Source organism: Vombatus ursinus, unplaced genomic scaffold (genome assembly GCF_900497805.2).
Source record: "Vombatus ursinus unplaced genomic scaffold, bare-nosed wombat genome assembly UNPS02004704.1, whole genome shotgun sequence".
Taxonomy (NCBI): domain Eukaryota; kingdom Metazoa; phylum Chordata; class Mammalia; order Diprotodontia; family Vombatidae; genus Vombatus; species Vombatus ursinus.
In genome coordinates this window covers 194,345-207,207 of record NW_020944482.1, presented here as the reverse complement: position 1 = coordinate 207,207, position 12,863 = coordinate 194,345, and the positions used below count along the sequence as shown (strand labels likewise).

The following is a 12,863-nucleotide window of genomic DNA, read 5'->3' as shown; positions in this document are numbered from 1 at the left end:
TCCTTCCTTCCTTCCTTCCTTCCTTCCTTCCTTCCTTCCTTCCTTCCTTTCTTCCTCCCTCCCTTCCTTCTTTCTCCCTTCCCTCCCTCCCTCCATGAAAGCTGAGATGAGGACTTTTCTAGCATAGATTCTACTTTTAGATGGGAACTTAATGGGACCTGTGCTATGTAGAAATGAGCTAAGTTGAGCCTGTTTGCCTGCAGAGACTAATGTGATTTGGGAGAAAATATACCTTGGAGCACCTAGGTGGTGCAGTGAATAGAGCAGGGCCTGGAGTCAGGAAGATCTGAGTTCAAAATCTGTTTCAGACACTTACTAGCAATGTGACCCTGGGCAAGTCACTTAACCTATCTTTGCCTCAGTTCCTCATCTGTAAAATGGGGCCACACTGGAGAGGGACATGGCAAACTACTCCAGTACCTTTCCCAAGAAAACCTCATGGACAAAAGTCCATAGGGTCACATAGAGTCAGTCATACATGAATGAATGACTGAACAACAAAAACAAATTCCCTGGAAGTGTTGGGACAAATTTTTGTATCAGGGGTGGGCAACCTGTGGCCTCGAGGCTGCAGGTTCCCTATCCCTGGACTTTGTATATTTGTTCTGACTATACCTTTAAAGTAACAACCCTTTTGTAAAAGCTAATCAATGTTAAGTGGTTAAATGGAACCGAGGTGCTAGTCATTGGCCCTCTGACTATAGAGGGAATCCAACCAGTGGGAGCTCAAGCCAGTGGCAGTAGAGAAAATGATGGGTCAAGCCTCTTGGGGTAATCTAGAACCATGAGAAAAAATATCCCACCTGAGCTTGAGAGAGAGGACCAAGGTATACTCACTACATGTGGGGGTTCATCCAAGATAAAATTGGGCCATTTGCCTTTGCAAATGAGAGACACTCAATCTGGAACTTTCAGTTTGTGTTGCCCTAATTTTTGGGATCACAGAGAAACGGCCAAAAAAATGGGGGTGGGGACTTAGGTTATAATAGTCCAGTCATTTTTTCTGGTGTGTATTCCCTGACAAGTCAGTTCTACTGAGGTGATTTTGCAGAATGTTGCATTTGTTGTTTCATTGAATGTTTAAAATACTGGGCTCAGACTCCCAGATTCATGCAGCTTTCCTGACCTTTCAAAACTCCTAAACAGTTTAAAGTTATAGAATGTCTAGATATGCTGTTCACTTGGTCTCTTCAAGGTACATTGTTTTCCTGAAAGCAATTCCCTAGCATTCTTCATCTGAAGAAGCACCATGTTCTCCCTTGCATCCTGCAGGTGAAGACAATATCTGAGGCAATCTTCTCATGTTCCAGACCCCTTTTACGTGAAAATTTCCGGAATGAGACAAAGTTTATGGTGGACAGGATACTGGACTTGGAATCAGGCAGGCCTAGATTCAAATCCCAGCTTAAACACTTAATAATATCATTCTAGACAAATCATTTAACCACTCTATACCTTAGTTTTTTATCTGTAAAATGCTGGCTGGACTTATTAGCCTTTTATCTAAGATCTCTTCCAGTTCTAAATGAGTGATTTTATCAATGCAAGGTTCCAGGTCTTAGTTTTGATTTGTCTTCAAAGAGGTATAAAGTCATTGTTCCCACTTATAGGAATTTCTAATGTTTTTGACTCCTTTCTCCCTTTTCTCTTCTAGTGGTAAGGGGATCCATCCAGAATGTAACAAATGAGCCAGAACAGCAAGAATCTATCATTGACATCCGTGTCAGCAAACTGTACAGGCAGAAGAATAGAGTCTTTCAGCTTATGGAAAGCAGTGAGAGCTGGCAAGGACAGATCAAGACACTATTAGAATGTGGAGTGAAACCAGGAAATGGGGATTTCCTCTTCACAGGCCGAATGTACTTTGGGGAGGCCAGATTAAGCTGTGCTCCTCGTTTCAAAGATTTCCTAAGGATGTATAAAGATGCTGAGAACAACGGCCTGAATCCATGTGAAATAGGCACAGCCTGAAGATGAGTGGTTAGATTAGAAATCCCCTTTTCCCTCCCAAGAAAACCTCATTCCACCTGCACTTATGCCTGACAAATTCAGTTACAGTGAATACTATTAATTTATTGGAAAGCAGCTTCCACAGGAACTAACAATTGGAAGACAGGTCCCATGGGGTTTCTTTATAATACCAGGAGCTGTTGTACTAATAAAAGTACAAGCCAGATTGGATACCATGTACCCCAAATGTTTTTCTTAACCAATTGGAAGTCTTGAAAAATGCAAACTAAGTTATTATATTTTAAAACATTTTTCACTGGAAACAGACTTGCATATTTTAGATAAACTACTTTTGTATCTTTTAATACCATTAAAAAACATAAGATGTAGTATTTGGTCTGTTATAAAACTTTAACAACAATGCTTTGTAAAAAGCTTAATGTGTAATTTGAAGTAATTTCTTATGACAGAAGTTTATGGAGTCAAACATTTTGATTTATTTTTTTCATGTTTCCTTTTTTAATTTTAATTTTTAACTATGATTACCAGACACCATCATCTTTAGGATGGTAAATTATTTCCATTTCAAAGAAATAAAGCTCCCTGGATTTGTGAGAGTTGTTTGAGATTTCTTTCGTCCTCTTTCCCAAGTCCCAGTGAGCTATTATTTACCACTTATTCCCCACTGATGGCCAGTTAGAGTGGTGGCTATGCATTTCAAGGATCCATTCACTAGAAGGCCTACTTTGAGATGACTCATGAAATGGGAGCCTGTGGACACACCCACTTTATTTTGTACACCCTGCCACATTAATCTCCTAAAAATAATTCTAGGAAAATTTTCAAGTAGGTTTACTCATCTCTTGGGCCTAGTTTTGAGTAGTTAGGTGTTGAAAGCCCCTTACCAGCAATACTTCCACTGTGACATCTTACCCATGCCTTATCCCTTGTCCATATTTATATTTAAATTTTTTCCATCCTCTTCTTCATGCCACTAATATTTATAGAGCACTTGCCTGGTAGGATACAAATAAAGTTTCAGCCAAGTACCACTTAGTGCTTCCTCTGTGCCATGTGGAATGCCATAGGCAACAAACTTTCCTTCATCCTAAATCTTTTACTCTCCTTTCTTGAATTAGCTGTTACTGAAACACGGCTCCTCTAGATGACACAACCTCCTTGAATGCCTTTCTAATACTGGCTACACTTATACCTTCACTTATTCTCCTTGGCTCACTGGTTGAGATGACAGAGTTGAAATATTACTTGCTCCCTATTGCCACTTCTAGATTCTTCCCCTGCCTCTATCACTCAGTAACTTCTCCTTTGAGATTCATGCTATTCATATCTACCATTCAATCAAAATCCTGGTAGCTATACTCTACCCCCCCCCCCCCCAGTCACTCCTCTTTCTTCCTCAGTGAATTTGGTACATGGCATTTTTTCCTTTCTCACCACTTGCCTTCATACTAGGACATATATATTATATAAACACTTCCATGTTCACCATGAGGTGATTCTGAAATCACCTCATCCAACCATAATGAATTGGCTTTTCACCTGTCCCTCTGCTTTCCCTTACAAAAATCTATCTTTCATCTTCACCATGACCTCCAATCCCTTGATCCCTCAATTCTCTCTCAGGCTGTCTCCCCTGAACTAGCTACTCTCCCCCCATCTTGACCCCTTAGTGAACCAATTCAACTCTATACTGTCTTCCTCTCTTGAATACCTAGCTTGCTTATTTTGCCAATTATACCCTGCCAAATTCTCAGTCTTGGATCACTCCCACCATTCATCATGCTACACATGTCCTGCTGAACAAAGACGGAGAAAATCACATAACCATTCTGACTGGGTGCACTACAAATTTATGTTATATAACCTCAACTGTGTCCTCACTGTTGCTAGACAATCCTTCTTTGCCTGCCTTATCAACTCACTATCCCACTCTCCACAGTAGCTCTTCCAAATCTTTTTATTCCTCCTCAAGCCTCCTATGGTTCTCCCTCCCCCCATCCTCTCAGCCAAGAATCTTGCTTCATATTTTACAGAAAAAATTGAGGCCATTTGCTGTGAGCTCCCTTTTCTCCCCTCTTCCTCCAATCACTCAGTGATATATCAGTCAAATGCCTTCTGCCACTATCTCCTCTTTCACCCCTGTTTTACATGATGTCGTTCAGTTGTATCCAAGTCTTTGTGACCCTGTTTGGGGTTTTCTTGACAAAGATACTGGAGTGGTTTGCCATTTCTTTCTCCATTTCATTTTACAGATGAGAAACTGAGGCAAAAAGGGTTAAGTAATTTGCACAGGGTCACACAGCTAGTTAAGAGTTTTAAGCCAGATTTGAACTCAGGAAGACGAATCTTCCTGACTCCATGCCTGGCACTCTATCCACTGTGTCACCTACCTGCCCCTCTACATTATGGGGTAGCCTTACTCTTAACCCCTTTATTTACTCGTGACCCCATTCCAGCTAATATCCTCCCCCTCTGTCTTCCCACTTTTTAACTTATTTTTAATCTTTCCTTGTCTGTTGGTTCATTTCCCACAGCCTACGAACATGCCCATGTTTTCCCCCCAAAAAACCCTCACTTGATCCTTCTATCCCTACTATTATCCTATATCTCTTCTGCCATTTGTAGCTAAACTTCTTGAAAAGGCTGATGCAATAGATGCCTCTACTTTCTCTCCTCTTACTCTCTTCTTAATTATTTATTATCTGGCTTCCAACCTTATCATTCTACCAAAACTCCTCTTTACAAAGTTACTAATGATCTCTTAGTTACCAAATCCAATGACTTTTTCTCAGTCCTCATTCTCCTTCTTGATACCCTCTTATCTCTAGGTTTTCAGGACGTCACTGTCTTCTGCTTCTTTTCCTACTTATCTGACAACTCCTCTGTCTCCTTTGCTGGATCCTCTTCCACATCATGCCCTCTAACTGTAGATGTCCCTCGGGGTTCTGTCCTGGACACTCTTCTCCTTCTATACAACTTCTCTTGGTTATCTCATAAACTCCAATGAATTTAATTCCAATCTCTGTCCTGATGATTTTCAATTCTACTTCTCCTGCCCAAACTCTCTGCAGACTTCCAATCTTGTATCTACAACTTCCTTTCAGACATCTCAAACTCAATGTCTAGTAGACATCTTAAATTCAACATATCCAAAACAGAACTCATTATCTTTCCCCCAAATCCTACTACCTTCTCTATTACTTTAGAGGGCCACACCATTCTTCCAATCTCTCAGGCTCACAACCTAAATGTCATTCTTGACTCCTTACAATCTCTTACCCTCCAGATACAATCTGTTGCCAAGATCTGTAGATTTAACCTTTGCAGCATTTCTTGAATATGGTCCTTTCTCTTCTCTGAGACTGCCACCTAGTGTAGGCTTTCACTACCTCATACCTTGGCTGTTGCAATACCCTGTTGGTGGGTTGGCCTGCCTCAAGTCTCTCCCTACTCCAATTCATTCTCCATTCAGCCACTAATGTGATTTTCCTAAAGTATTAGTCTGACCATATCATCCCCTACTCAACAAACTTCAGTGGCTGCAGTGATAAGGAGCCCCCATCACCTCCAGGATCAAATACAAAATTCTCTTTGGCATTCAAAGCCCTTTATTATTTAGCTCCCTCCTACCTTTCCAGTCTTCTTATATCTTACTCGCCACCACATACTCTTTGATTCCAGTGTCACTAGCCTTTTGACCATTCCGTGAACAAGACACTCCATCTCTCAGCTCCAGGCATTTTCTCTGGCTGTCTCCTATGCCTGGAATGTTCTCCCTTCTCAACTCTGCTTACTGACTTCCCTGGCTTCCTCTAAGTTCCAGCTAAAATTTCGTCTGCTACCAGAAACCTCTCCCTAGCCCTCTTAATTCTAATGTCTTCTCCCTCTCTTAGTTTTTTTCCCCTATTTTTCCTGTATATACCTTGTTTACATATGTTTGTTTTCATGTTGTCTCCCTTATTAGATTATGAGCTCTTTGAAGGTAGGGACTATGTTTCAACTCTTTTTGTATCCACAGTGCTTAGCACGATGCTTGGCACATAATAGACACTTAATAAATATTTATTGATTGAAGTACAAATCCACGTCTCTGTTTATGAAAGTATTAGCGTTAATCAGGATATTTACACTAAGTCACATGAAGGGGTGACAAATAACTGGCATATCAACCAGCCCTTTTGTGATTAAACTCTTTCTAAAGTCCATCTGTGTAAATGCCTCCATTTTCTCTCCTCTTACTTCTTAACCCCTTGTATTCTGGCTTTAGACCTCATCATTATACCAAAACTTCTCTCTCCCAAGTTACTAGTGATCTCTTAATTGTCATATCCAATGGCCTTTTCTCAATCCTCATTTTCCTTGTCCTCTGTAGCCTTTGACATTCTTGAATGCCCTCTTCTTGATATTCTCTCTAGGTTTTGAGAATATCACTTTGTCTTGGTTCTCTTCCAATATATCTGACTGCTCCTTCTCTGTCCCCTTTGCTGGATTCTCCTCCAGACATACCCTGAAGCCACAGGACCTGGACCCTTTTCTCATCTTTCTACTATGTTGCCTGGTGATCTCATAAGCTCCCATGTATTTAATTACATTTATTTTAATTATTCTAAACTGATGATTTCCAAATCTATGTATCTTGCCCTAATCTCATTTCTAACCTCCAATCTTCTATCTCTGACTGCCTTTCAGACATCTTAAACTGGGTGTCCAGTAGACATTTTAAATTAAGAGTGTCAAAAACAAAAAACAGTGTCTTTACCCCTAAATTCTCCGCCACCTCCTACCTTTCCTATTACTGTAGAGGACCAAACCATCCTCCTACTGTAGGCTTGCAACTTAGGTGTGTTTCAGGACTCCTCACTATTTCTCACCCTCCAGATCCAATCAGTTGCCGAGGCCTGTTGGTTTCACCTTTGCAACATCTCTTGAATGTGCTTGATAACTGTGTATTGACGGAATGGCTTTTTCCCTCATATTTATTGCCATCATTCTATCTCTTTCTACCACATTCACCTCTTTTTATTTCTCCCTTTGCTCTGTTTCTCTAAAATGAGGGCATTGAACTAAATAATCTCTACGATCATTTCCAACACTCTTACTTCACTTTGACTCATCAGTCATAAGTGCAAACACAGGACATACTGCTACCAGTAGATTAAAACCTGAAAAGATTTAAATGATAGGTTTGAGGGAGCTGCCTGAGGCACACACTGGTTAAGTGACCTGCCCAGGTTCACATAGCTAAATGCCAGACAAAATTTCATTCCAAGCCCTGAACTCAAACTACTACAGGACAATGCTAATTTTTGATTAATAAATCAACAAATCACTGATGATTATCTGAAGGTGAGTGTTGGGTAAACCCAATCAAACTATGACTAATATGTAAATATTTTACATGATTGCACATATATAACCTATATCAAATTGCTTACCATTTTAGGAAGAGGGAGAGGAGGGAGAGAAGAAGAAAAATTTAGAACTCAAAATTTTATAAAAATGAATGTTAAAAATTGTCTTTATATATAATGGGAAGAAAAAACCCAATACACTAAAAAAAAAAAATACCTGAGAGCTTTACTTAGGAAAAGTTAGCTTTTTTTTTTCATAGATTTGTAGACTATTAGAATGAGATCATAAGGATCATCTAGTCTAGCCCTACATTTTATAGGTGAGGTTCAGATAAGTGAAGTGATGTGCTCAAGGTCACAGATCAAGTTAGTGATAGGATTTGGAGTATCACAGGATCCCTGAGTAAGGCAGGACCTAAGGCTCTCTGAACTAACCTTTACCTGAGAAAGAGTCCTCCTCTATGATAGCCCTGACAAGTAACTTCTTGGATCAAAGATTCCCTGCCTCTCTGCTATCCCACCTTTGTTTCCTTTACCTAGCAGTACTAGGAAAAAGAAAGGAGATGTCTGGTATCCTGCCTTTCCTTGAAAGGAGGATTTTATCCAACTTCTAGCTTTTCTCTAACTCTAATAGGTCAACCTCTTTGACCATAATGCAATCTGATTTGCAGTGTAATCCTGACTAGTTTACCACCTTTTCCCATTTCATCTACCAATGAGCTAATAACAGATAAGACCTAAAGTGCTCACTCAACTCCTCTTCCCCATATGTATACTGCACTCTTACAGTAAGGCTACACAAGTCAATTCTTGGAAGCCCAACAGGATTCCATTCTATACATTTGCCACCCCTTGCCTACTCCCAGGGCCATGAAAAACCAAAGGTCTGACGCGTTCACAGGCTTCGATGGCATGGCAGCAACAACAGAGCTAAGCCAAAGAATTGAGGAATAGGAGGAACTGTGGAGCAGAAGATAGAGCAATGGGGTTGGAATCAAATCGAGCCTCAGACACAAACTCTGTGATCTTGGGCAAATCACAGCTTCTATTTGCCTTTGTTCCCTCATCTGATAAGTGAGGATAATAACAGCACCTACTTCCCAGGGTTGTTGTGAGAATCAAACAAGATAATTAATAACTGTAAAGCATAGAACCTGGTGCATAGTAAGCTCTATATAACTATTACAATTATTATTATTGACTGGGGCAGGATACATATATGGCTGTGTAGCACTACAGTAAGCCTAGGGGAAAGAGGCTGAGATGACTTTAAGGTTCAGCACTCAGAGAAACCACATTCAAATGGAATGAATCAGAAGGTGAACAATAGGGGGGAAAAGACTGTAATTACCAAAAGGAGGAAGAAAAATCAATTAAAGACTTTGAGCATGTGCAGATAAGCCAACATATTAAAAATAGAAGGGAGTAAGGCTTCCAGATCAGGTAAAAGTTCAGTCATCTATGACTCAATATTGCAAGACAAAGGAAAATGAATCAATACCTACCGAGGCAGAACACCATGTGGATTCCCAAGAGTGCATAGAACCACAGCAGTATATTCCTGAATGGTTTACAACAGAAATAAGAATTGTGAGAGCAGAATATATGGCCTATATAATTGCCAGAATAGGAAAATTTGAAACCATGGTGGCAAGTCTCACCAGAGAAACAAAAGAGAGAGTAATTTAATGGGAATGCAAAGAGATGGAAGAGGACAATGTGGAAGAAGAATAACAAACAGCTTCTCTTCATTAAAAGAAAAATTAAATAAAATTAATTAAAAGAAAATGTGGTCTCCATACAGGTCAAACATATTGATTTTGAAGACAAGATGAGTAGAAACAACTTAATGATCATATGTCTCCCAGAAGAAAACAAAAAGTTTTAAAAAATCTGAACACTATAATGCAAGAAATAATACAAGAAAATTGCACAATATTTTTGAACAAAGAAAACAAAGTACTAGTAGATAAAAATCCATAGCTTGCCTTCAGAGAAAAAAAAACATACAACTCTCTGTTACAAAAACCAATATATAAAATGGTTAAATTTTTTTTATACTATCGTAATTTTTTGTTTATTTTTTTTGTTTTCAACATTTACTTCCACAAGATTTTGACTTCCAAATTTTTACCCCACCTTGCCCCTCCCCCCCAGATGGCATGCATTCTGAATACCCCTTTCCCTAGTCTGCCTTCCCTTCTATCTCTTCCCCCCTTTTCCTATCCCCTTCCCCTTCAATTTTCCTGTAGGGCAGGATGGATTTCTGTACCCCATTTCCTGTATTTCTTATTTCTCAGCTGCATGTGAAAACATTTTTTTAAAACATGTGTTTTTAAAACTTTGGGTTCCAAATTTTCTCCCTTCCTCCCTCCCCACCCACCCTCATTGAAAAGGCAAGAAACTAAATATAGGTTATATATGTGCAGTTATGCAAAACACTTCCATAGTAGACATGTTGTGAAAAACTAACTCTGTTTCCCTTAATCCTATCCCACCCCCTCATTTATTCTATTCTTTCTTTTGACCCTGACCCTCCTCAGAAGTACTTGCTTCTGATTACTCCCTTTCCCAATCTGCCCTCCTCTCTATCATCCCCCTATTCTCTTGTCCCCTGTCCCCCCCCCATTTTCCTGTAGGGTAAGACAGATTTCCATACCCAATTGAGTGTGTATGTTATCCCCTCCTTAAGTCAAATTCTATGAGAATAAGATTCACTCATTCCCTCTCACCTTCCCCCATTTTCCCTCCACTATAAGAGCCTTTTCTTTTATGTTTTTTTTGTGAGATAATTTACCCTGTTCTACCTCTCCCTTTCTCCTTCTCCTAGTATAATCCTCTTTCACCCTTAATTTTATTCTCCAGATATGACCCCTTCATTTTCAACTCACCCTGCACTCTCTATCTATCTATCTATCTATCTATATCTATATATACATACATATAATTTTTTCCCTTCCAATTACCATACTGACAAAGGTCTCATGCCTTACGAATATCATTTTTCCATGCAGGAATGTAAATAGTTCAACCATAATAAGTCTCTTATGATTTTCTCTTTCGTGTTTACCTCTTCATGTTCCACTTGAGTCTTGTATTTGAAAATCAAATTTTCTATTCAGCTCTGGTCTTTTCATCAAGAATGCTTGAAAGTCCTCTATTTCACTGAATGACCATTTTTTCCCCTGCAGGAGTATACTCAGTTTTGCTGGGTAGGTGATTCTTTGTTGTAAGCCTAGCTCCTTTGCCCTCCGGAATATTATATTCCATGCCCTGCGGTCCCTTAATGTAGAAGCTGCCAAATCTTGTATTATCCTGATTGTGTTTCCACAATACTTGAATTGTTTCTGGCTGCTTGTAATATTTTCTTCTTGTCCTAGGAACTCTGGAATTTGGCTACAATATTCCTAGGAGTTTTCCTTTGGGGATCTCATTTAGGCGGTGATTGGTGGATTCTTTCAATTTCTATTTTGCCCCCTGGTTCTAAAATATCAGGACAGTTTTCCTGGATAATTTCTTGAAAGATGATGTCTAGGCTCTTTTTTTGATCATGGCTTTCACATAGTCCAATGATTTTTAAATTCTCTCTCCTGGATCTATTTTCCAGGTCAGTTGTTTTTCCAATGAGATATTTCATATTGTTTTCTAATTTTTCATTCTTTTGGATTTGTTTTACGGTGTCTTGATTTCTCATAAAATCGCTAGCTTCTAATTGCTCCATTCTAATTTTTAAGGAAGTATTTTCTTCAGTAAGTTTTTGGACTTCCTTTTCCATTTGGCCAATTTTGCTTTTTAGGGCATTCTTCTCCTCATTGGCTTTTTGGACCTCTTTTGCCATTTGGGTTAGGCTATTTTTTAAGGTGTTATTTTCTTCAGTATTTTTTTGGGTCTCCTTTAGCAAGCTGCTGACTTGTTTTTCATGATTTTCTTACAAAATTCTCAGTTTTTCCTCTACTTCTCTTACTTTCTTCTCAAAATTCCTTTTGAGCTCTTCCAAGGCCTAGGACTGAGTCATATTCTTCTTGGAGGCTTTGGATGTAGGAGCTTTGGCTTTGTTGTCTTCTTCTGGTTGTATGTTTTGATCCTTTGTCACCAAAGTAAGATAATATAGTCTGACTCTTTTTGCACTGCTTACTCATGATCCTGGCCAATTACTTGAGTTTTAAACTCTTTGTTAAGGTAAAAGTCTGCTTCCAATGTGGAGAATGTATTGTCCCAAGCTTCGGGGATTTGTACAGCTGTTTTCAGAGATACTTCTAGGGACCTGAAAATTTTCAATTCTTCCAAGATGTTATGATAAGGGGCAAGGTGTTTCCTCTCCACTGCCACAACAAGCTCTTCCATGCCAGCATTCCCTTCGCCCCAGGACTGCCCTTCAGAACTGTGACCCAGATCCAAGTGCTGGTAAAGCAAGAGATTCCTGCTTCAGCACTGGCAAAGAGATTCTTGCAATCCCCCTCTGATCAGCCACTTGATTCCCCCTCAGTCTGTGGGCCGGAAGCTCAGGAAACAGCCACGGTCCCCGGGGTGGCTGAGACCTAGCTCCTTCTCTCACTGCAGTCACAGACTTTTTCCACTGACCTTCTAAGTTGTCTTTGGCATTCGTGGATTGAGAAGTCTGGAAACCGCCACAGCTGCCTGTGATTCAGTCCTCTGAGGCCTGCTCCAAGATCGCTGTGGTCTGTGCGCCCATACCGCACTGTGCTCCTCTCCCTGCCTCGCATGATATACCTTTCTGATCAACCATCCAGGCTGTCTTTGGCTGGAAATTTGTTTCACTCTGTCTTTTTGTGGGTTCTGCTGCTTTAGAATTTGTTTAGAGCCATTTTTTATAGATATTTGGAGGGGTTTGGGGGGAGAGCTCAAGCAAGTCACTGCTTTCCCTCTGCCATCTTGGCTCTGCCCCTCCTAAAATGGTTAAATTTGAGAATTCAATAGATAAAAACAGATCTACTAAGCAAGTATGAGTCACATATAAAGAAAAGGAAAATTTAATATCACAAGCACCTACCGTGGAGAGCAGGAAGGAATGGATTAATGTGTTTTGAAGAGCAAAGGACCTTGATATGCAACCCAAGGTGACCTACCTTGAAAACCTGAGCCTAATTCTTAATTTAAAAAAAGATAGAGTTCATCAAAAAAGCATTCAAAACATTCCTAGGAAGCAAACTATATTTGAAAAAATTATTTGTTTTTTAAATACCTCAGACAAGGTAATATAATGTAATAAGAGGTTTTAGTAAAGCTGCTATTTTGCCTGAGACAGAAGATCATATATTTAACTGATGCTTTTTGGACCTTCAAAAGCTTAATTCAGGTCATTAGCAAGTTAGGGATAAAAGAATTTCTGGCTCAGCTTTATTAACTTTATTCATGGTGAGCATTTTCTGGCTAGTTGTATATTCCAGAACAGATCCCTCTGTCTTTATGATCAATTTACAAATTGACCTGATGTAAATTTTCGCCTTCTGCTATCCTTGATACTAGAAACCCTTTTCCTCTCTACTTTGCCTGCTGTAAAATTTACAAATTTATCTTTGA

General features: G+C 39.5%; 1 protein-coding gene across 3 annotated transcripts in view; it reads left to right on the top strand.

Moving 5' to 3' along the window:
* METRNL (meteorin like, glial cell differentiation regulator) overlaps positions 1-2,567 on the top strand; it is a 38,302-nt gene extending 35,735 nt beyond the window's left edge. For all 3 annotated transcript variants that reach the window (XM_027840533.1, XM_027840551.1, XM_027840541.1), the window contains exon 4: positions 1,655-2,567. In XM_027840533.1, the coding sequence (XP_027696334.1) occupies positions 1,655-1,971 (317 nt within the window). In that variant the 3' untranslated portion in view covers positions 1,972-2,567. The remainder of the gene's footprint in view (positions 1-1,654) is intronic.
* Positions 2,568-12,863: the final 10,296 nt, after the last annotated feature.